Raw genomic sequence first — 26,423 nt, 5'->3', positions numbered from 1 at the left:
TACACAAGTTTTAATATGTGGTATGTGCATTTACTTCTATATGCTACATGTATTTAGAAATGTGTTGTTCCAATTTTTAATAATTTGAAACTTCTTTGAGGCTTAATATAGAGTCAGGTTTTAAATTGATCCATGTGTGCTTGAACAGAATGTGTTTACCATTTGTAAAATGTGTATTAGCCTTTTTATAGTAAGTAAATATTACTTCCTGATACTGAATTTCCTATTTCAAACTCTCACATTGCCTGTTTTTTTTCTGTGCCTCTTTCAGGAAGCTGATACAGATGAGAATCAAGGAACTTTGACATTTGAGGAGTTCTGTGTTTTTTACAAAATGATGTCATTGAGACGGGACCTTTATTTGCTGCTTTTGAGCTACAGTGACAAGAAAGATCACCTAACTGTGGAAGAATTGGCTCAGTTTTTGAAGGTGGAGCAAAAGGTATCATTAGACTGTTTAACTGAATGTTTACCTAAAAATACTTCTGAAAGATACTTGGGTTTCTCTTGGGGTTGAGTATACTTTGAAGTATACTTCAAACTTAGGATAAAGGGGTAAATATTACAGTTCCACAAAAACCTTATCTATGAGTTATTTGGAACGTGTTTTCAGCAACTTTTAAGAAGGAAGGCAAATTGAACACTTACACAATTTTTTTACCTTAACCATGCATGCATGTTCATATGCATCTTTTTCCACAAAGTAATGAGTATTAGGTATCTTTTAGGTACAATGGTAATGTTTTCTTTATACTAATAATGTAGGTGGGTATTTATTAACTGTAATTCTTAACTAGCAAAACAGTAATTCATTGCTAAGTACCTTTCCCCATACCTTGCTATCTGCATCTCTTCCATGTGGCTGTTCCTGAGTAGAATATTTTATAATAAACCAGTAATAGTTAAGAAAGCACTTTTCTGAGTTTTGTGAGTCATTCTAGTGAATCCTGGAAACCCAGTCGTGGGAATTGACAAAGACTTTCTCCTTAACTCTAGGAAGCCTCTTTTTTTTTTTTTTTTTGTCTTTTTAGGGTCGAACCTACGGCATATGGAGGTTCCCGGGCTAGGGGTTGAATCAGAGCTGTAGCTGCCACCCTATGCCAAACCCACAGCAACACAGGATCCGAGCCGCATCTGTGACCTACACCATAGGTCATGGCAATGCCAGATCCTCAACCCACTGAGCAAGGCCAGGGATTGAACCCTTATCCTCATGGATACTAGTGGGGTTCATTAGCCACTGAGCTATCATGAGAACTCCTAGGAAGGCACTCTTGAGCCATTTTTTTCCTGCTAGTTTCCTTCCTTTGGCCTTGTCCTCAAGAATCCAGTTGTAGCAAGAATCCTAAGTCAGTTTCCAGAACCCCTATCCTGATATCTGATCACTCTTGATATCTAATAAAATTTCTCATCTAACACTATTTTCCAGGTGAAATTTGATCACCCTGACCTGCATTTCAGGAAGAATACTGTTAGGCTGGGTTAACCAAAATCCCCTCTTATGCCTGATGTTCCCTCCTCTGGCCACTCCCCTGCTCCTTGTGTATAAACCCCCCCACTTTTTCCCCCCAGTTTTATTGGAGTATAGCTGACTTACAATGTTTCGTTAGTTTCAGATGTACAGCAAAGTCAACCAGTTATACATACACATACATCCATTCTTTTTTTCCCTATAGGCTTTCACAGAGTATTCAGTAGATTTCTCTGTGCTATATAGTAGGTCCTTATTAGTTATCTATTTTATTTACAGTCGTATGTATTTGTTAATCCAACATCCTAATTTATCCTTCCCCCCAAGTTTCCCCTTTGATAACAATAAAGTTTATAAATCCCCACTTGCATTTAAAAGTGAAAGAGTTCTATACTGAGTTTTCTTTTCTCCTCTCGCACAAGTTACTGCTTTTATGCTTTAGCTTCTGTCCAGTTCTGTTTTTTCCTTGACAGAACTCCCACATTTGTCATAGGCCAGGCAGAAGTGGAGTTAGTCTGAATACCTTATTTGTGGCTGGCATCTGAAGTGGGAGCAGTCCTGTGGGACTGATCGAACTCCAGATGGTTAGTGTCAGAACTGTGTTGAATTGTTGGATACATAGTTAGTGTCAGAGAATGAAAGATTTGGACAATCAGACAAAACACTCTAGACCTGGTTACATTCTACTTTACTTCATTACCACAATCATATATATTTTAGGGATAACAGATTCAGATTTTATACATTTTGTTGTTGCTTTCTTAAGTATTAAGCCAGGTAGTTGTTGCCACAGCTGTGGTGTCTCTCTTAGCTGCAGCTTGGATTCAGTCCCAGGCCTGGAAACTTCCATATGCTGTGGATATGGCCAAAAAAACACATGAAAAGATGCTCAACATCACTAATTATTAGATAAATGCAAATCAAAACTACTGTGAGGTATCACCTCACACCAGCCGGAATGGCCATCATCAAGAAGTCTACAAATAATAAATGCCAGAGAGGGTGTAGAGAAAAGGGAACCTTTCTTACACTGTTGGTGGGAATGTACATTTGTGCACTCACTATGGAAAATGGTATGGAGATTTCTCAAAAAACTGAAAATAGAACTACCGTATGATCCAGCAATCCTACTCCTGGGAATCTCTCCAGAGAAAACCATAATTCAAAAAGATATATGTAACCCAATGTTCACTGCAGCACTATATACAATAGCCAAGACATGGAAGTAACCTAAGTGTCCATTAACAGAAGAATGAGGAGTTACCATCTTGGTGCAGCAGAAACAAATCCAACTAGGAACTATGAGGTTGAGGGTTTGATCCCTGACCTTGCTCAGCAGGTTAAGGATCCAGTGTTGCCGTGAGCTGTGGTGTAGGTCACAGATGTGGCTCAGATTTGGTGTTGCTGTAGCTGTGGTGTAGGCTGGCAGCTGTAGCTCTGATTCTACCCCTAGCCTGGGAACATCCATATGCCACGAGTGCGGCCCTGAAAAGACAAACAACAACAACAAAAAACTTAAAAAAACAAAAAACTGTCATACTAAGTGAAGTTTGTCAGGCAGTGAGACAAACATCATACGATATCACCTATATGTGGAATCTAAAAAAAGACAAGGGCGTTCTTGTCGTGGCGCAGTGGTTAACGAATCCGACTAGGAACCATGAGGTTGCGGGTTCGATCCCTGCCCTTGCTCAGTGGGTTAACGATCCGGCGTTGCCGTGAGCTGTGGTGTAGGTTGCAGACGCGGCTCGGATCCCGCGTTGCTGTGGCTCTGGCGTAGGCCGGTGGCTACAGCTCCGATTCAACCCCTAGCCTGGGAACCTCCATATGCCGCGGGAGCGGCCCAAGAAATAGCAAAAAGTCCAAAAAATAAAAAAAAAATAAAAAAAAAATAAAAAAAAAATAAAAAAAGACAAGGATATAAGTGAACTTATTTGCAGAACAGAAACAGATTCACTTTGAAAAACCTATGGTTACCAAAGGGGACAGGTTGAGGGGAGGAATGGACTGAAGTTTGGGATTGATATATACACACTGAGGTATATGGAATGATGGAGCAAAGGGAACCTGGTGTATAGCACAGAGAATTCTACCCAGTACTCTGTGATAATTTATGTGGGAAAGGAATCAGAATGGATATATGTATATGTATGACTGGGTCATTTTGTTGTACAGCAGAAATATCACAGCCTTGTAAATTAACTATACTTCGATAAAACTTAATAGAAAAAAATTAAAAAACAGCTGTAAGACAGGTAAAAAATGGGAATGGGTTAATAGAAGAATTTTTTTCCCCAGAAAACATGCCCTTTCTTTATTTCTCTCTTTTCTGCACTTATATATATAACTATTTCCCCATTCTCATCAGAACTCTTCGTAGTATAGTGGCAAGAACATTAGACCAGGAGTCCAGAAGATCTGCATTTCACAGCCTACAAGCGTTATGGGTTGGACGATCTTGGACAGGATAGTCAATACTGTTTCTGACCCTTGGTTTCCTGATCTGCACAAAGGGGAGCTGGTAGCCCCTTTTCTTATCTCACAATGTGAGACTGAAGATTGATTGGGATGATGAGTGTGAAAGCCCTTTGAAGGAGATATTCAGAAACACAACACTTTGGGAATTAAAATTAAAATGCTTAAAGATACTGATTTCCAGTTTATTTGGGCTAGTGGAGTTAACCCAATCCACTGGAATAACATTAGTGAATGTCAGTTGCTAAAGGGCATGTTTTTCTTCCCTCTTTTTGGTTATATTGACATTCAAGCAGTAAATTTTTGTTGGGGAAAACAGAAGCCTGTGCTCTATGACATGTGCCCCTGGCAGATGATTACCTGTTTCCAGTTTAATTTTCTAAATCAGCTTGAAGCTACATATGGGTATAACATGAAAGAAATTATATAAAAAATTATCATATATCAAGAGGCATAAACCATAAAGGAAAATACTAATATCCTGAAACTTTGTATGTGGTCTAATATATCAAACATTATAAAATTAATGTCAAGTACAAACTAGGAAAATATAATATACAAAAGAAATAGAAAATTTCCTTTAATACGGAAAGTGCTCTCGTAGACTACTGAGGAACAAAATGAATACCCAATAAAAAAATGTGCAAAACATTTGAAACATACAAATAATTTCACAATAAGTCAGTAATCTATTAAAAATGTTCATTCTTCATTAGTATTTAAAAATATAAAGTAAAAGCAAGAGACCATTTTTTACCCATCATATTAGTATAGGAGGCATAGGGTGCTTGCCTTTTTTTTTTTTTTTTTTTAAACTGTATTTTTGGGTTTTTTTAGGAGGGAGTAGAGAAGCATCTCTACATCTCTACATCACCAAACATGGTATCTGTTTTTTCTACTTATGGTGAACTTTTGGAATCATACAGTCTTTTTATAAAAAGAGCAGTTTTATTATTTAGCGACTTGTATGTAATTTATAAAACTTCAACTAATCCATTTTACTTCTAGTAATTCATCCTTAGGAAATAATTGTGTATGAGAAAAAGTTACTCAGTTGTGCATTTCAGCATTCTTTAAAATAGAAAAAAATTGGATGTGATCTAAATGTGCAGCAGAAGGTCATTAGTCAAGAATTTTGTGGGGTTTTGAGTTTTAAAACTGGATTTTCACAGTGGAATGAATCAGGCAATTTGATGATCCATACAGCAATAATTCATTCTTTTCTGATGGCATAAGATTGGTGTACATACCAGAGTATTCAAATTTTATGGATTTACTCAGCTGTGAAATGAAATATCACTACTGGCCACATATGTGGCCCAGGATCATAGGAAATCAAATACTGGCCCATGGGTCAGATTTTTATTTCACTGAAGCCTTTTGAAAATTAAATTTATGCCTTTGACAGGTCCAATTGCTGTTTGATTAGGACTTTGATCCTTAAAATGTGATGTGCTAAGGGAAATTCTCACTGTCTTTTATATCTATGAAGAAGTACCAGTTAAGCAAGAAGCCAGCTGGCTGAAGTTTCTCTTCCGTTGCTTTCTTGCATCTACAGATCAAGATCACAGACATCCACTAGTCCGTGGTTCCAAAGTCAAGGGCTGGTTGAGTCTCTTTGTTTTTTGTTTTTTTTTTTTTCCCTCTGTGTCTGCCAAAAAGCAACCTACATCTTCTCCAGAGTTCCTATTCATTGTTTGACACTGAGGCTGAATGTGTCTTGTCTTCAGTTTTTTCAGGGTTTTGGTTCAGGAGTGAGAATTTGATTCCCTTCCCCACCCCTTTGACAACCTTTTCTAGCAAGCCTCTACTTCTTTTTATCCTTTTTTTTCTTACGCAATGAGGAGTGAGGAAGAGAAGGCAGGAATATTGAAGCACCCTTATAATTTGCAGACCTTTCTAGCTATTAGCTGAGAGCAAAGGCTACTTGCATGGATAAGTCAAAAGCTGATTTCTATTTATGCAGCGCTTTCATCTGAAATATGCATGTGCATGGTTAATTCCAGAGGAATTCTTCAGAACTTTTCTGATCCCAGGCTAGAAGGCCCTCTTCTTACTGAACCTTATATATGACACAGACCTTTACGTTATCTCTTTGTGGTGGTTCTAGCTGTTGCTCATTTTGTGTCTTTATTCTTTCTGGTAAAACATTCCCTTGATTCTTATCCAGTTGTAGGTGTCATTTGTGCCCTCTCCCTTCATTACCCTTTTCTGAATCCAGACTGGCTTGGTGAGAGTTATGGTTGTTCTAATCTTCTCTTTCTTGTGAGAAATAATTATAAATTCTTCTTTGCTATAGCTATCCCTTTCTGGTGCTAGTGTACCTTTATCTTTTTTTTAAAAAAAGCATTCTCCTCATCATGAAAGCATTCCTTTAAGAGCCTTTCCTGAATTTGTTTCATTTTTCTTAATTATTCACAATTAAAGCAGTTGAGAGACTGTTCAGAGTAATTATGCCTTGTAATATTTTTTCCTCCCTTGAATATAGTTCCCAAATGACATTTTCTGTGAAATAGTCACGTCTTTAAATACTTGGAAATGTGTTTAATTTTAGAATGATTTAGAGTAGCCATTTTGTAGAGATAAATAGTTATTGCGGTTGTCTTTTTCTTTTTGTCTTTTTGCCATTTCTTGGGCTGCTCCTGCAGCATATGGAGGTTCCCAGGCTAGGGGTCGAATGGGAGCTGTAGCTGCTGGCCTACGCCACAGCCACAGCAACTCGGGATCCGAGCTGCGTCTGTAACCTACACCACAGCTCATGGCAAAGCCGGATCCTTAACCCACTGAACAAGGCCAGGGACCAAACTCACAACCTCAAGGTTCCTAGTCAGATTTGTTAAACACGGAGCCACGACGGGAACGCCTATCGTGGTTGTCTTAGTCGAAGACTGAATGGCTATTTAGAGATGTTTCTTTACTCCTTCCCAAAATAATCCAAAAATACAGTAAAAAGACCCCTGCTTCCCGTAAAACCATAAGGTCAAAGAGTACAGGAGAGGAAATAGAAACAACAAAATCTTGAAACTTGTCTGATTTAAAGGAGACCCCAGAGCACTGAAACTCAAGCCTATAGAGTAGGAAATCCCGTAGCACGTTCATCTGCCCAGAAGAATGCAAGAAAGCTGAAGAATGAAATTCACATGATATTCCTGAAAGTAGGAGAGGAGCAAGGGTTGAAAGCGCTAGCTTTGTTTTGAAGTCTGATCAAAATGTAGTTAGGGTTCCAGATCCTCTCCACTGCCTCTTACAGCAGGGCAACCATCCTTTCTCTAGCCTGACATAAAACTGAAAATGAGAATTGGAAGAGGCTGTACCAGAAGAATCTGGACTAAGGAATACCAGGCACACCTGAGTGTGGGCATGAAACATGGGGATTTGGCAGATGGTTTATAAAGATGGCTGCAGTAACTCCCATATCTCTGCATATGTGTCGATTTGCAATGTGACTTTGCCTTCTTCTCATCGAGAAATGGAGTCTGTTTTTCTGCCCTTTGAATCTGGACTGGCCTTATGACTTGATTTGACCAATTGATTGTGGCAGAGTTGATGAACTAGGAACATAGGCTTCAGGGAGCCGTGGCAGTTCCACTTTTGCCCTGTTGGGAGATGAGACTCTCATGTGAGGAAGCCAGCTAGTTTCTCTGAGGAGAAGAGACCACCTAAAGAGGCCCCACCAGCACCAGCCACAGGCCTGTGGGTGAGGCCATTTGTACTAGCTGACTATAGTCACATGACTAGATGCCTGCAGTCACATGAGTAACTTCTGGGTAAGATCAGCAGAGTAACTGTGCAGCCAGGCCCAGTCTTACTTACCACCCTACACAATGGTGAACAAGTGTGTGGTTGATGTTTTAAATCTATGAGTTTTGGGGAGGTTTGTTTCACAGAAATAGATAATGAATACAAAGATTAAGTGAATATCTGTGCATTGAAGTATGAGAACCATAACACCCTTCCAATGCTCAGATCCTAGGTTTCTCTTTTCCAGGTAGGACACTGGGAAACATTTCCTTAGAAGAATATTACAGTTTATAATGGGCTGAATAGTAGCTTGAAAAGATATGTCCAAGTCCTAACTCTCAATATCTGTGACCTTATTTGGAAATAGGGTCTTTGCAGATGTACTAAGAACAGTGAGATGAAATAATCCCAGATTTTGTGTGGATCCTAAATCCACTGATGAGTATTCTTATAAGCAACAGAAAAGAAGACACAGACACACAGAGCAGATGGAAGCAGACTATGTAGTTATGACGCTCCAAGCCAGGGAATGACAAGGTTTGCCAGCAGCCACCAGAATCAAGGGGAGAGGTATGGACCTGACTCTCCCTCAAGGTCTCCAGAAGGAATCCAATCTTTTAAGCTCTAATTTTGGACTTCTGGTCTCCAGGGCTGAGAGAGAATATGCTTCTGTCTTGTTAAGCCCTGAGTTTATCTACTTTGTTACAGCAGCCCTAGGAAAGTAATATACCAACCTGAGGGCAAAAACTCCCTAACGGTATTCACATCAGAAATCGCCTAACAATATAGCCCAGCCAGAGAATTCTACAATGCATCCCACTAGTCATTATACTCTGTTAATGAATTCAGAGCTTCCAACCAATTTTTTATTGCCTTGGTTTTAAATATGTTTTTAAACAGACAATTTAAAAAGATGGGTTTTAGATAGCCGGGGTTTACCACATGTTTGAGGAAATTCTCTAAAAAAAAAAAAAAAAAAAAAAAAAAAAGACCGGAGTTCCCGTCGTGGCGCAGTGGTTAACGAATCTGACTAGGAACCATGAGGTTGTGGGTTCGGTCCCTGCCCTTGCTCAGTGGGTTAACGATCCGGCGTTGCCGTGACCTGTGGTGTAGGTTGCAGACGCGGCTCGGATCCCGCGTTGCTGTGGCTCTGGCGTAGGCCGGTGGCTACAGCTCCGATTGGACCCCTAGCCTGGGAACCTCCATATGCCGCGGGAGCGGCCCAAGAAATAGCAACAACAACAACAACAAAAAGACAAAAGACAAAAAAAAAAAAAAAAAAAAAAAAAAAAAGACCAAGGCAAACAAATAGAATAAAGAAAATTGGAGGAAATAGAGGCAATGCAGGGAGAAGGAAAGTTTAAAAATTGACATTAATACATCAGGGCAATTAAAGAAAATTGCAGCCATGAAGCAAGAGCAAGATGCTGTGAGAAAAGAAGATTGAAAGGAAGAAAAGAGAAGAGAACTATTCAGTAGTTGGCTTAGAAGATAAATTTGAGAAAATCACCCAAAATGTGCAACAAAGGAATGGAGAAAAGATAAGGGAATAGTAGATTGATCCAGAACGTCTACTATCTGAATAGTAGGAGTTACAGAAGATTCTGTTGCGGCACAGCAGGTTGAGGATCTGGCATTGTCACTATCGCGGCTCTGGTTTGCTATGGTGGCATGGGTAAAATCCTTGGCCAGGGAATTTCCACATGCCACAGATGTGGCCAAACAAACAACAACAGACAAGAATAAGAAAAAATAATAGGGAGGATATTATCAAACAAGTATTACAAGAAATGCTTCGCACCAAAATAATAGGAATGTCTAGACTGGCAAGGCCCAATAAATGCCAGTACAGTGAATGTAGAAAGATCCACACAGAGACAAATCATGGTGAAATTTTGCAATGCCAAGGATAAAGTGAAACCCTAAAGGCTTGCAGTAAAAGTGTGTGTGGGGGGGGGGCCTTATCAAATTAGTGAACGAAAACAGGTCCTGTGAAAAGGATTGGAATCAGAATGGCATCAGACTTCTTACCAGCAACTCTGCAAGCCAAAAATCATGAAGCAATGATTTCTGACCTAGAATTTTCTACCAGGTTAATTTGTCAACCAATTATGTACACAGAATAAAAAACATAACAGAATACACAGAAAACATGTGCAATAAATAAATAATTTACTTCTCAAGTGCTCTTTGATGGAAGAGACAGAATGAAATTGGGACAAAAGCTGAGTGAAGTCCTATAACTCAACCAGCTTGGAAAAAGGAGCACCTTTTTTACTTCTTCCTGGAAGAAGGAGGACCTTTTTTGGGCAGGAGTGGGGAGGGGGTGGGGGTAGAAATGGAATCCATGGATTGCCTGTTGTCTTTGGCTGTGTGGAAAATAATCAAATAATCCCAAGAGCCCATTAGAATCATTGGGAAGAATTTGTGATAGGGACATTACAAACTAGACAAATGGATGGGAATTCCAACAATTAAATCAGAAAAAAATTATATAAGAATAGAAAAAAATCAGATTATACCATAGACATGGTGTTAATATTTGCATACTCAGAACAGTTCACACACAGAATAGTAGTTTAATAAAAATTAAGACATAACTATTACAAGGAGGGCAGGTAGAGGGAAAAAGTTACTTTTGCTAGACCCCAAGAGCCAAGTCTTTAACATGATAAAAAGTGATAATGTTTAAAATCTGTGAAATAGAAAATAGCATTCTTAACATAATAATTAGAAATATAAAGACTCATTCCACAAGAATTGTCAAGAAATGTTGGCACTATTGCCTCTGGAAAGTGGCCCTGCATATCCTTTGTTAGTATTAAAGAGCTTATTCCTAAAAAGTTTGCTTTTCACACTAAGTATGTAATGCACATGCAGCAACCTTGAGACTAACTCAATAATATCAACATATGATGCTTTTTTGACAGTATACATTTTTCTTAAAATATTAATCCATATAATCCCCACCACTCCTTATGAGATAGCCACAAAGAAGGTAAGTGATGTATTTAAGATTACACTGTAAATATGAGCCAGCTGATTTGAACATGAACACTCTCACTCTGGAGTTCTCTGTTAAGCTAGCTACTTCACCAGATTTTAATTTTTATTTACTTTTGCTAACCTTTGTGTTCTTGAATCACCATGGCAGACTGCTCTCATGATTCAGTGAAAGGATCTGTATATGCACACACACACACACACACACACACACACACACACACACGGATTTATTCTGGTTTGGTAGGGAATCATTTTCTTTCTACTATGGTTAGCAAACTTGGATGTTTATGCAGAAAGCATTACTTTTGCAGATAGCTACTAGCTTATAATGAGTGGATAGTTTGCCCTGATTATTGAGTTGGTTTTATTAATCTTATTGCTTCCTTTGTCTAGAAGGTGAAGGGCTGTTTCTCCTGATTAAGTCTGAAAACTGCATAGGGATATTGAGATCATGATCATTTCCCAAAGATTAAGTAGCTATGACACTAATAACCTAAAACACTACTCATTTAACCATTTTGCACTGTATCAAGAATGCTTGGGGAGTTCCCGCTCTGGCACAATGGGATTGGCAGCATCTCTGCAGTGCTAGGATGCAGATTTGATTCCTGGCCTGGCACAGCAGGTTAAGGATTTGGCATTGCTGCAGCTGTGGCATAGGTTGCAATTGTAGATCTGACTGCTGGCCCAGGAACTCCACATGCATCAGTGTGCCAAAAAAGAAAAAAAAAGAATGCTTGGAAGTTCCCTTGTGGCACAACTGGTTAAGATTCTGGCATTGCTGCAGCTGTGGTGTGAGTTTGACCCCTGGCCTGGGAATTTCCACATGTATGGCCAAAAAAAAAAGTTAATTATCATCATTCAAGACAATAAAATAGCAAAATATTCATGTTTTTAAAGAAAGAATGCTTGAAAAATCAGTATGCCTTTTTAGCATAGAGGAAAATATTTCATGAAATTGCAGGCATGTTACTATTATTCTGTTTTGTTTAGATGACTAATGTGACAACAGACTATTGTATTGATGTCATAAGGAAATTTGAAGTTTCAGAAGAAAATAAGGCGAAAAATGTCCTTGGCATAGAAGGTAAAATGATCAATATTCTTTTTTTTTTTATTACTCAGTGAATTGATTACATATATAGTTGTACAATGATCATCACAATCCAATTTTATAGGATTTCCATCATGCAACCCTAGCATTTCCCCCAACCCCCAAACTGTCTCCTTTGGAGACCATAAGTTTTTCAAAGTCTGTGAGTCAGTATCTGTTCTGCAAAGAAGTTCAGTCTGTCCTTTTTTCAGATTCCACATGTCAGTGAAAGCATTTGATGTGGGTGTCTCATTGTATGGCTGACAATGAGACACCAATTAGCATGATAGTTTCTAGGTCCATCCATGTTGCAAAAAATGCTGGTATTTCGTTCCTTTTTATGGCTGAGTAATATTCCATTGTGTATATGTACCACGTCTTCTGGATCCACTCCTCTGTCGATGGACATTTTGGTTGTTTCCATGTCTTGGCTATTGTAAATAGTGCTGCAATGAACATTGGAGTACATATGTCTTTGCGAGTCATGGTTTTCTCTGGGTAGACGCCCAGGAGTGGGATTGCTGGATCAAATGGTAGTTCTATGTTTAGTTTTCTGAGGAATCTCCATGCTGCTTTCCACAGTGGTTATACCAATTGACAACCCCACCAACAGTGTACTAGGGTTCCTTTTTCTCCACACCCTCTCCAGCACTTCTTGTTTGTAGACTTTTGGATGATGGCCATTCTGGCTGGTGTAGGAAGGTACCTCATAGTGGTTTTGATTTTCATTTCTCTAATAATGAGTGATGTTGAACATCTTTTCATGCGTTTTTTGGCCATCTGTATGTCTTCTTTGGAGAATGTCTGTTTAGATCTTCTGCCCATTTTTGGATGGGGTTGTTTGTTTTTTTGGTATGGAGCTGCAGAAGGTGTTTATAAATTTTGGAGATTAATCCCTTGTCAGTCGATTCATTTGCAAAGATTTTCTCCCATTCTGTGGGTTGTCTTTTTGTGTTGTTTAGGGTTTCCTTTGCTGTGCAGAAACTTTGAAGTTTGAGTAGGTCCCATTTGTTTATTTTTGTTTTTACTGTCATTACTCTAAAAGGTATATCTGAAAAAATGTTGCTGTCATTTATGTTGGAAAGTGTTTGGCCTATGTTTTCCTGTAAGAGTTTTATAGTATCTGGTCTTATATTTAGGTTTTTAAGCCATTTGGAGTTTATTTTTGTGTATGGTGTTAGGGAGTGTTCTAATTTAATTCTTTTCCATGTGGCTGTCCAGTTTTCCCAGCACCACTTATTGAAGGGGCTGTCTTTTCTCCATTGTATATTCTTGCCTGCTTTGTTAGTTGGCTGTAGGTGCGTGGGTTTAATTCTGGGCTTTCTATCCTGTTCCACTGATCTACATTTCTGTCTTTGTGCCAGTACCATGCGATTTTGATGACTGTTGCTTTGTAGTATAGTTTGAAGTCCGGGAGCCTGATTCCTCCAGCTCCATTTTTCTTTTTCAGGATGTCTTTGGCTATTTTGGGTCTTTTTGCTTCCAAAGAAACTTTAAAATATTTTGTTCAAGTTCTGTGAAAAATGTCCTTGGTAATTTGATAGAGATTGCATTGAATCTGTATATTGCCTTAGGTATTGTCATTTTGATAATATTGGTTCTTCCAATCCACGAGCATGGTATATCTTTCCATCTATTTGTGTCATCTTTGATTTCTTTCATCAGTGTCTTATAGTTTTCAGAGTATAGGTCTTTTGTCTCTTTAGGTAGGTTTCCTCCTAAGTATTTTATTCTTTTGGATGTGATGGTAAATGGGATTGCTTCCCTAATTTCTCTTTCTGATTTTTCATTGTTGGTGTATAGAAATGCTGTCGATTTCTGTGTATTAATTTTGTATCCTGAGACTTTCCCAAATTTGTGGATGAGCTGTAACAGTTTTCTGGTAGAGTCTTTAGGATTCTCTAGGTGTAGAATCATGTCACCTGCAAATAGTGATAGTTTTACTTCTTCCTTTCCAATTTGGATTCCTTTTATTTCTTTTACTTCTCTGATTGCTGTGGCTAGGACTTCCAGAACTATGTTGAAGAATAGTGGCAAGGGCGGACATCCTTGTCTTGTTCCTGATCTCAGCGGGAATTCTTTCAGCTTTTCACCATTGAGAATGATGTTGGCTCTGGGTTTGTCATATATGGCCTTTATCATGTTGAGGTAGGTTCCCTTTATGCCCACTTTCTGGAGCGTTTTTATCAGAAATGGGTGTTGGATTTTGTCAAAGGCTTTTTCCACATCTATTGAGAGGATCATATGGTTTTTATTCTTGTTTGTTAATTTGATGTATCACACTAGTTGATTTGTTGATATTGAAGAACCCTTGTATCCCTGGGATAAATCCCACTTGATCATGATGTACAATCCTTTTAATGTATTGTTGGATGTGGTTTGCTAGTATTTTGTTGAGGATTTTTGCATCTATGTTCATCAGTGAAATTGGCCTGTAGTTTTCTTTTTTGTGGCATCTTTGTCTTATGATCAATATTCTTAATTTCTCATTTCTCAATTCAGTTTGATAAGTTAAATTTTAGCAAAATTTTTAGGAAGAGAAATTGGGAGATATCTTCAGAGTTACAGATGATTCAAATAAAACCCATAACACACATATTTTCCTGTGAAACAATTGCCATAATATTGCTGTTTCTCTTAATTTTTGCAATAGCAATAGCGTTTTCCACTCCAAGGAAGTCAACTTGATGCCAGTATGTATGATATATGCCAAGAAATATTTTGACATTGTCAAATGGCTGATTTTTAGAAATAATCTCAACCTGATAATCTCCTGAAGGGAAATTTGATCCTAAAATAAGTAATCTATAAAAATGATGACCTGAATGTAAACATATTTCTTTTAAAATGTTGCCAACAAACTTGTTTTACCTAGTTAGTAGTAGTAGAGAGGTTGTGGGAACCACAAATGTTTTTGCTACAACTATCTTATTTTATAGTTAAGGAGAGTGAGGCTTAAAAAATTAAATAATTTGCCTATAGTTATATATTCAGAATCTAGTTGTGAATTTAGCTACATGTATCTAAAAGCTATATATATTTAAAATATTCAGGGAAGTCACCTGTAGGCTGCTACCCAAGAGGAGAACAGATCCTAGGCAGAACAGATTATCTTAATGAAAGACCTCTGGGACACCCCACTGCCCTTAGGAGCATTCAAAGCCCTGGTTTATCTAACCAGTTTTGATTGTTGGCCTCCACTTTCCCCAGACAGGCTCAGTGTAGACAAGGAGGTTTTGATACCATATCTCTATTTCCTGGGATGGAGGTTAATTAAAATAAAGAGAAATGATTTCATATTTATATAATTATAAACTATTTTTAAAACAACCATAGGAGATATACTCATTTGGACCTTTCTTTGCTAAGAATGAATCTTTTCTTTGGTGGGGTCTTACAAGATGGAATCAAACATGATTTCTAAGTTATGGCCATGAAGACGGGCATGAAGAAATTCTCCAGCGTTTTAGAGGCTATTTACTAATAGTTTTACTACAGGATTCTTGAAGACCTAAAATAATTTACTCTAATAATCTTTCCACATAGGTACTTGGAGGACATTCACATATTTTTGATGTATTAATGAATGCCTCTCCTACTCAGGTACTATGCTTTTGAAAAATTAGAAAAACTGTAGGGTTTTCTACATAATCTTGAAGCACTTCTTTACATTTATCAGATGTGCTAGCCATTACTAGCAGCATCTTCCCAAACCAATTTCATAGTCAAATAATGATACCCAGAATTATGCTGTGCCTAACTTCTGACTTGTTTACCTCAGCTATGGCACTGACAGTACTGTTTCTCAAGTCAACTTAATAACCTATCAAATTGCTATTAATCAATGGTATCACCTAGCATAAATATGGCTTTAACACTGCATCAGCCACCCATTAGGTCCCACTGCATAATCATAGCTTGAGTTCAGCAATTGCTGAATAGCTTCGCAGTAAGCCCCCTCCCTCCCTCTATCACAAGTCTGTTTTTCTATAGGTTGTTTAAACTAAGTCCCCAAAGTCATATTTCAATTTTTGACACTATTTGACCTGCAGCAAATCTCCCATTGCCTCAGTATTCCCTGCCAAGGCTGTCCTGAGGGTAAATAAGGTAATCACTGTGAACATACTTTGACTTCTTTTGTACTTGTTAGAGTCAGGTAGATATATATGTTTTAAAGCTATAGTGCTTCACTCTCTCTCTCCCCAAAAGGCTTCACGAATTTCATGCGTAGTCCTGCTTGCGACATATTTAATCCACTGCATCACGAAGTGTACCAGGACATGGATCAGCCCCTGTGCAACTACTACATTGCTTCCTCTCACAACACGTACCTGACTGGGGACCAGCTCCTATCTCAGTCCAAAGTGGACATGTATGCGCGGGTGCTACAAGAGGGCTGTCGCTGTGTGGAAGGTACGTGCTTTGTCTGAATTCAAGTGTGTATGGGTGAACATGACCTTTAGTCCATGTAGTCCAGTGTAAACAATGGGGACTTAAAAAATGCACTCACACTGGTCAGAGCCATTCTTTTTTTTGGTCTTTTGTCTTTTTAGGGCTGCACCTGTGGCATACGGAGGTTCCCAGGCTAGGGGTCCAATCAGAGCTGTAGCTGTCAACCTACACCACAGCCACAGCAATGCCAGATCTGGGCCACGTCTGCTACCTATACCATAGCTCATGGCAATGCCGGATCCCTAACCCACTGAGAGAGGCCAGGGATTGAACCTGCAACCTCACGGTTCTTAGGCAAATTTGTTTCCACTGTGCCATGATGGGAACTCCCTAAAGTCATTCTTAACTCATAATCTTCTTTGGCTCCTCCTTAGAGTTCTATTAGGAAGGAGACAGATATGTACTAGCAGTTGGGAGGCACACCTTCGGCTGCTGAAAAAATGGGATAAAAATTTTCCTAGAAAGAATTTTTTGATTAAATAATGGCAAAAATAGTTCAGGATAGTTTGTTTTAAGATAGTTCATGGTCACAGCTCCCAGGTGGTGCAGCAGGTTAAGGATCCAGAGTTGTCACTGCTGTGACTCAGGTTGCTGCTGTGGCATCAGTTTGATCCCTGGTCCTAGAACTTCTACCTGCAGTGGGAACAACCAAAACAAAAAAAAAAACAAAAAAAAAACAAAAAAGAGGATACTTGGATGGCCTATCAATCAACCAACATTTATTAAATTTCTTGGGCATTCCTAGGGTAAAAACACAGATATAAAACGTGGTTCCTATCTTCAAAGAACTCAAAATCTGGAGTTTTCATTGTGGCTCAGTGGAAATGAATTTGACCAGCATCCATGAGGATGCAGGTTCGATCCCTTGCCTTGCTCAGTGAGTTAAGGATCTGGTGTTGCCAGATGTAGGTAGTGTAGGTCGAAGACGCTACTCAGATCTGGCATTGCTGTGGTGTAGGCTGGTGGCTACAGCTCCTATTAGACCCCTAGCCTGGGAACCTCCATATGCCGCAGGTGCAGCCCTAAAAAGACAAAAGCCAAAAAAAAAAAAAAAAAAAAAAAAGAACTCAGAATCTAATAGAAAGGGTGGACGTTAAAAACAATAAGGAGGGAGGATTCTGCTTAGTTGAATCATACATGGTAGAGTGCGGGTATGGAGGAAGGGGTGAGGTAAAATGTGATGAAAAATCAGGCTGGGAAGGTAGACTTGGATCAGCGGTAAGACTTTGAGTGCTGTGATAAGAAGTTTAAACTTAAAATTTGGTATAGAGGGTCCAATGAATTGTTTTAATACCTATAGTGATATAGTCAGACTTGTTGTTTAGAAAGACTACTTGGGTAACAGTGAAGGAAGATGCTTTTTTTAAAGATACTTGTGGATATCCTGTCATGGCTCAGTGGTTAGCAATCCGACTAGGAACCATGAGGTTGCAGGTTTGATCCCTGGCCTTGCTCAGTGGGTTAAGGATCTGGCGTTGCCGTGAGCTGTTGTGTAGGTTGCAGAGGCAGCTTAGATCCTGCGTTGCTGTGGCTCTGGTGTAGGCCAGCTGGCTACAGCTCTGATTCGACCCCTAACCTGGGAACCTCCATATGCCATGGAAACAGCCTAAGAAATGGCAAAAAAAAAAAAAAAAAAAAATAAAATAAATAAATAAATAAATAAAGATACTTGTTTGTGAAGGAGGAGGGGTGGTGAAACTAGAGTGAGGAGAATTGTCAGAAGGCCATTGAAATGATTCAAAGGAAGGATTAGAAAAGCTTAGACTAAGTGAGAGTAATGCTTAATGAACCTTAAGGAAGAGAATGTAACAGGACCTGGTGGGAGAAGTAAGGGATGTGATGCACGAGGGGGAGAGCTGGAATGAATGAGGGTGCCACCATATACTGTGGGGAACTGAGAAGAAGAGCATTAATGGTTTCAGTTTTCCATCATTAAGTTTATAGTTACTTTGTAACTTTTACGTAGATATTTTTATCAGTCAGCTGAATAGCAATATGTGAACTCAACAGAAGGATCCAGATAAGTAAAAATTTTCACAATTCTGAGTTTTCTTTGTAGTAGTGTACAAGATCACTTACAGAGATCTTCATGTATAAATGTACACAAAAGTATGCAAGATCACTTAGGGGTGGAAAAGAGAACAAAGCCTGAGAACTTAAGTGATCCAGCATTTAGAAGTAGAAAGAACAAGGGGAACTGAAAAGGACAATGAACACAAAGCAGTCACTTGGATTTAAGGAATGAAACAGTCAAAAATGTCCTATGCATCAGAAAAGTAAAATAACGGTTAGGTATCCAGTCTGGTTGCATTTGACAGCTAGGGGGTTACTGGTGTCCTTTCCTATATAGCTTGGTAGTGTTTTAGTGGGTGATGGCCAAGTAGCTAATCTGCTGTGGATTGGTCACTTGAGATTTTTTTTCTGCATTAGAAGAAGTTTTGAGGGTGCACGGTTGAGGAGGTTTTGAGACTTGGAAGAGGGAGAGATGAGGATACAGGCTTGTTTCTAGATGGGATAGGGGACAAGAGATCCTGATAGCCTCTCTTTTCTCAGGATAGTGGGAGAGAGCACCACCCACTAAGTGTATTCTGGGTGGAGGTTGGTGGAGGAGTTAAGAAGATCAGCAAACAAGGAGAAATAAGTGACAAGATAAGTTAGGGAAGGTCTAGCTTATTTCATAAATAGTCTTTAACAAAGCATTCTTCATTACACAAAACCTGCATGCTTAGACTGCTCCCATCCTGTTCCTAGCAGATCTGGTATAGGAGCAGTGAAGACAGATTATAGAATTGATCCAAGTCTCTAGACTTCTAGTTTGTATAAAATATCTTCAGGGTGTTGGTGAGTGTCTTTTAAGTAACTGACAATAGGTGCATGAACTAGAAATGGAAATGAAGGGGCCACAAAATGAGGTTGACTAGAATACTAAAACAGAAATATGGAGAAGGCTGTCATCACACATACAAATAATAAGAACAAAATTATTATCACAAGGTGGGATTTTGGATATATTTGCAGGTGATAATATCCAGGGTGTGTCATAGGTGAGCATAATTACAGTGAAGCAAGGAGTTGTTCGCTTCAAGGAAGTCAAGGTCAAGGGATTGGGTAGACTGCTCACATGGACTGTTAACTCAGAGGATGCTGACAGGGAGATTAAAAGTTAAAAAATTAAAAGATTAAAAATTGGATATTTAAAACTTTACACGAGATACTTAAGTATAAAATGAATGCTATAGAAAAGTCACTTGGAAGATGCTAGAAAAGTAGAGATGAGTTAAGTAAGATTTAAAAGTAGGGGCATTTTTTGGAGTTCCCTTGTAGCACAGTGGATTAAGGATATGACATGGTCACTGTTATAGCATGAGTTTGATCTCTGGCTGAGGAACTTCAGTATGCCACAAGCAGAGCCAAAAAAAAAAAAAAGTCAAGGATTTTTTTTAATGAATGTAGAAGAACAATTGTTTAAAAGTAGTAGTAAAGCCCTCTCATTCTGTGATTTATACAAAAAAGCGTTTGTGGAGAAAGGAAGTAATGGCCTCTGAGGTAAACTTGTTGTTAACCAAGGTGAGGTTGAGGAAGAACTTCCAGTGAGTCTGATGATGATAGTATGTTTATGATAGAATTGAGGTTTTGTGGAGCAAAGGGGAGCTTTTGGATGGGAGCATACTGGGAGTCAACAGTAAGTCACAATTTGTTCTTGGGGTGGTGGAATAGTGTAGGGAAGTGAATAAAGCTGTAGGGCAGTGAGTTGATACTGGTAAGTGGAGAGCCTTTGTTTGTCAGATAGTTTCTGGCTTGAAGACTTTTTTTCAGAAAGTAACAGATGTAATATTGTAGTAATAGTGGTAGTAATGTTATAAAGTTAAGTAGCATATTTAAAAAATGGTGAGCTGTTAAAAACTATCTGTGTACAGAACTATTAGGACCACTACAAATTCGGCACTCTTTAAATGTGTGCTTTAAGATTTAGCAATATGTCTTAAATTTTTCCAATGCTGCAGAGAACGTCTACTGACAATAGTGACTGATAATTGAGTAGCTTAAGCACCTGGGTAATGAAAATGTTTATAAAATATTAACACCAAGGAAAACCTTTGAGCAACGGAAGGTTTTCAGGTGATATTCTGTTCTCAGCCATTAATTCAATCCTTTGTTCCCTTAGGACTGAACAATTTTAGAAGTCTGACATGCATAAGAAGTCCAGGACACATATCCTCATTGGGTTCAGATTGATGGTTGCCTCATTTTAAGTGGTGACATCTTTTTGGAGGCTAAGTGTGGAAAATGACTTCTAGTGACTCCATGAAATGATAGCTTCAGGCAGTTTTACAACTTTGTTGTGTGTATGTCCTGTACTCTATTTCATTTGCTTTTTAGGTCTTCTTTTTTTGATTTCTCTCTCTATCCAAGCTTAATCATGTTCTCATGATCAACTCCTTATTGAATCAGAACTTCTAATTCTCCAGCTTTGTTTAGAATATTTAGAAGGAAATTTATCTGATTAAGACAACTTATAGTAAGGCACAAATAATTTTTAGTTTTTGCTTTTTCAGAGATATTTTAATTTTAAAATTAGTTTTTGGAAATTGTGGGCAGTGGATGACATGACACAGATCTTCTCTCGTACCTTCTTCCTTCCTGTCTGCCAGTCACCAAAGTAATAGAAGTTACTTTGCCCTCCTTGTCTAAAATGTGTTGCTTGCTCCAGGAATTCACACAAAATGAGAGTATGCACAGCTATGGTGTAATTTAAAAGGGCGTGCAGTCTCAAATATCTCCCTCACTAGGCTTGCATCCGCAAATTCCTCCTCTGTTGCTTGGCTCGAAGTTCTTACTATTGGAATAATCTATGACTGGACAGTGAAAGTCAAGCTGCTATTTTTAGAAAGTTTTGTTGAGAAGATTTATATTTATCTAAGAGATTTGTTCACCTTTGTACTTGCTTTATTTCCTGTTTGAAAGTATGGTTGTCACCTTGGCTTTGAATATACTGGGAAGAAACAGAGAAAAACCACCATGATTTCATCCCCTTTTGTGGGCTAAATTCTGGCTAAGTGCTTTCCACACATTCTCTTTAATTCTTTCAACACTAAGGAAGACAGAGTGATCTCTGTAAGAAGATAGCCCAACTTGGAGTGGGGTTGGTAGCTCAAGATCCCATAGCTAGGAAGCTTGAAGCTGGGATTTGAACCCAAGTTGTCTACTCTCCTGCCTTACTTCTCCAGGGAGTCTGTGGTTTTTGGAGGAACAAGCATTAAATGACATAACTCGCACAACAAGGATCAAATGAGTGCCATCAGGTCACATAGGAAGGCTAGCAAGCACAATGCACAGCACAGAGAGGAGGTTGACTTTAGAAGGAGGCATTTGCTTGGCTCATGATTAGGCCTGGTATCTAAATATCTAGATGTTCCCAAAGACTTTAGAACTTGATGACATAATCTTTTGTGCTCTCCTGACCATTTCCATCAGTCCTGTAGTTTGAAGATCTTCATTTATGTTTTAAGCTTGGGCCTGGGGGCACCACTATATGTCTACCCAGTGGTTCTTTAGCTACCTTGAGTCTGAATGAAGTTGTTTTTACTCTTAAACAGCTGCAGTTAGGATTTAAAGAACTTGATTTATAGAATGTAGCAGGTCATGGATTGAAAATTTCAGGTCCCACAGATAATTTTCTGAAGCAGCTTTTGCCAAGTAGAGAACTAGGAGATGGAGAGTAATGATTCTGGACAGTCTCTTCATGGTATTGTGACCTGAAGAATCTCTCCACTTTTAAGTTTCTCTTTTGATAATACCATGCTTTCCATCTCCATTAGTTCAGCTACAGCTTTGTCCTTTGTCAGGATATATATGGTGTCTTGGGGAGGACTAATAAGTCTTTTTTTGTTAAAGCAAGTTTTTCAACAAATCAAATTGACAACATTTTTTACATGACCTTTCATTCCCTTGATTTTCAGCCCTGGTTGCTTAATAAATATGGATGTTCTGTCCAGGGGATTTTCACTCTCATTATGGAACTGATGTTGCATTGCTGTTGTAATCAGTTTACAACTTTTCCTATTATCTCTAGGAGCGCTATCAGGATGGAACATTTTTAAGTTCCATTGTGAAAAGCTGTCACGTTAGCCTCTCAGCTAGGCTTTAGATCTGACCAACTCTGTCAGGGTGCTTTCCCTAATGTGTCATCTGATTAGAAAATGGGCCTGGCTATTTTGTGGCTAGGAAATTGGTTAGAGAATTTCTACTTTGCCAACATTCTCATTACAGCACTAGCTCTTACAAGGGCTCTTCATGGCCTTTGAACTTGGCTATGGATGCTAGCACTGTTTGGGAGTGTCCTTATCCTCATTTAACAGACAAGTGATAAAACAGACCTAAAAAGTGAACATTAGAAAAACTATCCTCAACTGTGGATATTCTCCCTGAGTTATAAATGTTAACAAAGTAGCCTATACTTTTGTGACCAATGTAGTTTCTCATGAAGAGAGATTTTCATATATACATGATAATCAAATCAGCTGTGGCATTGTCTTATCTACTTTGCATTCTTTTTTTTTTTTTGAATAAAGCAGCCGATTTTATTCTGAATGTTTTTTAAGGAATATACTTGAATGCCAGATAGTCACTTTTCATGACTTGTTGAACTGTTCAATGCCCATCTCCATTGTAATTTGGCATTCAAATCTGACCTGTATCTCAGTTTTAAGTAGATCCTAATTCTGTCCAAAGCCAGTAAATCTCAGATTCCTGTCCTTCATTATTACTCATAATCTTGGCATATGGAGATCACAGAGAACTGAGAAAAGGTCACCATACCCTGGGAAAATCCTTCTTAATAAAGATCAGAGTGGCCCTAGGTATAGTCAACATCTTACTTTGCATTCTCTTTTGAAAAGAATTTATGAGAAACCCTGTTATGCCCTTTCTTTTCCAAGGTGAGATAGAAATTGGGGTATGTTGTTTAACATATTTTTGAAACATCTATTTATTCTTTCCATGCCTATATCCAAAGACAAATTAAAGAATGTCAAGTACATGTCAAAAGATGGATGGCATTTCTCTTCTGAGAAGATAGCTTTGTATTTTTGACCTCATTTACAGACTTAACAGTATAACTCTGTATGATAGCCTCCCAAAATATTTGTTCTTAAACTTCGTTTCCAGTATTCCTATGTATTAACCTTGAAAGTTCTTTCTCCTTTTACATTTTCCAATTTTTCCCCTAAGGATATTTTAGCAGGCAATATTTAACTGATATATGTAACTATATTAGTTAGGGAACTGAACATCTATCCATCTGTCCATCCATCCATCCATCCATCTATCGAGGCAGGCAGAGAAGAGAGAAAAGAGTTGGAGACTTTTGACTTTTCTTAGCTCTGACAGCTGGGGTCCTTATTCTTACTTAGCAATGGTTGATTGACAGTAAGAAGTAGTTACCTCATTTAGACACATATTTCCTGTTGGGCTTCTGCACTCATTTATGTAGCCTGCTAGATTCTTGTGTGTATTTGAATTTTTTTTTTTTTTTTTTTTTTTTGGTATTTGAATTTGTGACCCCCTATTATAAGGAAGGGTAATGTCATGAGAGTTGGCAAGTTTCTCTTCGGGATCCTGGTTTAAGGATTTGATCCTTGCTTTGGGTTTAGATGAGCAAAGAGGGCCTTTCAGTTGATCCTAAATGAAAGAAGCAAAGTCCAGGAAGTAGGATGTACGTGAGGAAGTTTGCCTAATTGGAAGAATAAGTCTGTGAGTTTGGGTGCAGGAGGAAATAAGTTTGGCTTGTCAGACAGGAGCTAGGATATTAATTAACTAGGTTGTTTCTTTTTTTAAAAAACAGTTAAACCTAAAATCTCTGTGTCTTAAAACAGCTGGAGTTTGTTTCTTATGTGAAATCCAAAGTAGTTTTTCCTAATGGGTGAATCTTTCAAGCGGTGATTTAGAGGCACGGGCTTTGTTCTTTGGTGTCCGTGCTGTCTTCAGCGCATGACTTCCACAGTCACAGCAGAAGAGAGATCATGGATAACTGGGTAGGGCAGGTTTTCACAAGCCAGACCTGGAAGTGATGCATCATTTCGGTGCACGTTGAATGGCCATGTCCTATTTACTGCAGGAGAGAGCTGGGAAATGTAGTCCAGCTGTGAGCCAGGGCGAGCGAGAAAGCTGGCTTCATTGAAGGCCTAGCCAGTCTCCAACACCAGAGATAGGGACCTTGGGATTAAGCAGCAGGAGCTGCTGTAGGACGTTTATTCATTGTGTGTTAGATGCTATATTATGCACTGAGTAGGGTTTTAAGCAAAGTAGTGACATAGAGAAAGCCGTGTTTTGAGAAATTAATCTGGTAGAGTGTAAAACAAGGGAAGGCAAACTCTACGTCAAGAAGAATGGTGAGGAAGCTGTTGTCTTTCTCCAGCTGGAGGCCAGTGAGGTTGTCCACATACATAATGATATATCAGAATTATCAATAACAGGGGTATGTGCCAGGCAGGATTATAATCAACTTGACATGTACTTATAAATCATTCATACTTATGATTCAAGTCCTGTTACTAGTTTTCCTTGTATAGATAGAGAAGCAGTACTTTAAATTGTTAAATCATTTGCCCATATTCATATAAATCATAGCAGGTCCTGAAGATTTGAACTTAGGAAGTCAGTGCTATTTTAGAACTACTGTAGAGTTAATAAAATGGAAATAAATCTATTGGAAACATAAGTTTGAGTGAACAACAATGAAAAACCCTATTATTGATTTGAGAGGGTCATTGAGACTTAGTAAAAGACTTTATAGTAAATCAAAGAAGTAAAGTTATAGAAATAACCTGTTAAGAAATATCACTGCCCTCGAGCACACTTGATTTTACTTAGATCAATTTCTTTATTTTTAGGTGGGCCCCACCCCCTACTTGTGGAAGTTCCCCTGCCGGGGATTGAGCCTGCACTACAGCAGTGACAGTGCCAGGTCCTTAACACGCTGAGCCACCAGGAAACTCCTGTTTAGACCAATTTCTAATGAGAGTTCTTGGTAAATGCTAAATTGCTTGTCAGTATGACCTCTTTGTTAACTGTAAGCACTCATAGTAAATCACTTATAATCTTTAGTTCCTCATTCTGTTAAACGTTCCAGAACACTCATATCTGTCTGACATCTTTGACAAAATCATAATATGTATAACCTCAAATGATAAACTTAAAATAATACTTGTCTTATATTTCCAGAAATGTTAGGAAACACCAGAAACCTTGGGTTGTTGATGTGGTGTTCTCTTTTTGACAGTTGACTGTTGGGATGGCCCAGACGGAGAGCCGGTAGTACACCATGGTTATACACTCACCTCGAAAATCCTCTTCAGGGATGTCGTGGAGACCATCAACAAGCATGCCTTCGTGAAGAACGAGTAAGTAGGGCAACCTCTGGGAGCCAGGCTCAGCCGGCACACAGAATACTGCCTGGTGTGATGTGGCACCCAAGCCACACACGTCCCTGGAGTCTGCATCTCTCTTTCTACAGCTCCAGTTTTTTCCTTCCTTCCCAGCAAATGCCATGACAAAGTAATGTGGGCCATGTGTACATGCTTTCTTAAGCTCCCTTTATCCTTTTCTTCTTTTTGCTTTTTTTTTTTTTTTTTTGTCTTTTTGCCATTTCTTGGGCTGCTCCCTTGGCATATGGAGGTTCCCAGGCTAGGGGTCTAATTGGAGCTGTAGCTGCCAGCCTACGCCAGAGCCACAGCAACGGAGGATCCAAGCCACGTCTGTGACCTACACCACAGCTCATGGCAATGCCAGATCGTTAACACACTGAGCAAGGGCAGGGATCGAACCCGCAACCTCATGGTTCCTAGTCGGATTCGTTAACCACTGCGCCACAATGGGAACTCCCTTTTTTTTTACGCTGCACCTGTGGCATATGGAGGTTCCCAGTCTAGGGGTCAAATAGGAGCTGTAGCTTCCAGTCTACACCACAGCCACAGCAACACAGGATCTGAGCCACGTCTGCAACCTACACCACAGCTCATGGCAATGTCGGATCCTTAGCCCACTGAGCAAGGCCAGGGATTGAACCTACGTCCTCATGGATACTAGTCAGATTCGTTAACCGCTAAGCCACGATGGGAACTTTGAGCTCCCTTTATCCTTTATCCCATTCTCTTTCAAGGTGTTGTCTCCTTGAAGCATATTCTT

General features: G+C 38.9%; 1 protein-coding gene across 11 annotated transcripts in view; it reads left to right on the top strand.

The window, feature by feature from the left end:
• PLCH1 (phospholipase C eta 1) overlaps positions 1 to 26,423 on the top strand; it is a 234,976-nt gene that overhangs the window by 153,384 nt on the left and 55,169 nt on the right. For all 11 annotated transcript variants that reach the window (XM_021069700.2, XM_084990083.1, XM_021069698.2 and 8 more), the window contains 4 exons: positions 272 to 442; positions 11,687 to 11,780; positions 15,996 to 16,199; positions 25,519 to 25,639. In XM_021069700.2, the coding sequence (XP_020925359.2) occupies positions 272 to 442; positions 11,687 to 11,780; positions 15,996 to 16,199; positions 25,519 to 25,639 (590 nt within the window). The remainder of the gene's footprint in view (positions 1 to 271; positions 443 to 11,686; positions 11,781 to 15,995; positions 16,200 to 25,518; positions 25,640 to 26,423) is intronic.

This window comes from Sus scrofa, chromosome 13 (assembly GCF_054392235.1).
Source record: "Sus scrofa isolate SSC_HxYL_T2T_F1_AM1 chromosome 13, Sscrofa_HxYL_maternal_Yorkshire_Landrace_v2.0, whole genome shotgun sequence".
Lineage (NCBI taxonomy): Eukaryota > Metazoa > Chordata > Mammalia > Artiodactyla > Suidae > Sus > Sus scrofa.
The sequence above is the reverse complement of the archived record's forward strand: the minus strand, read 5'-3'. Positions and strand labels throughout refer to the sequence as shown.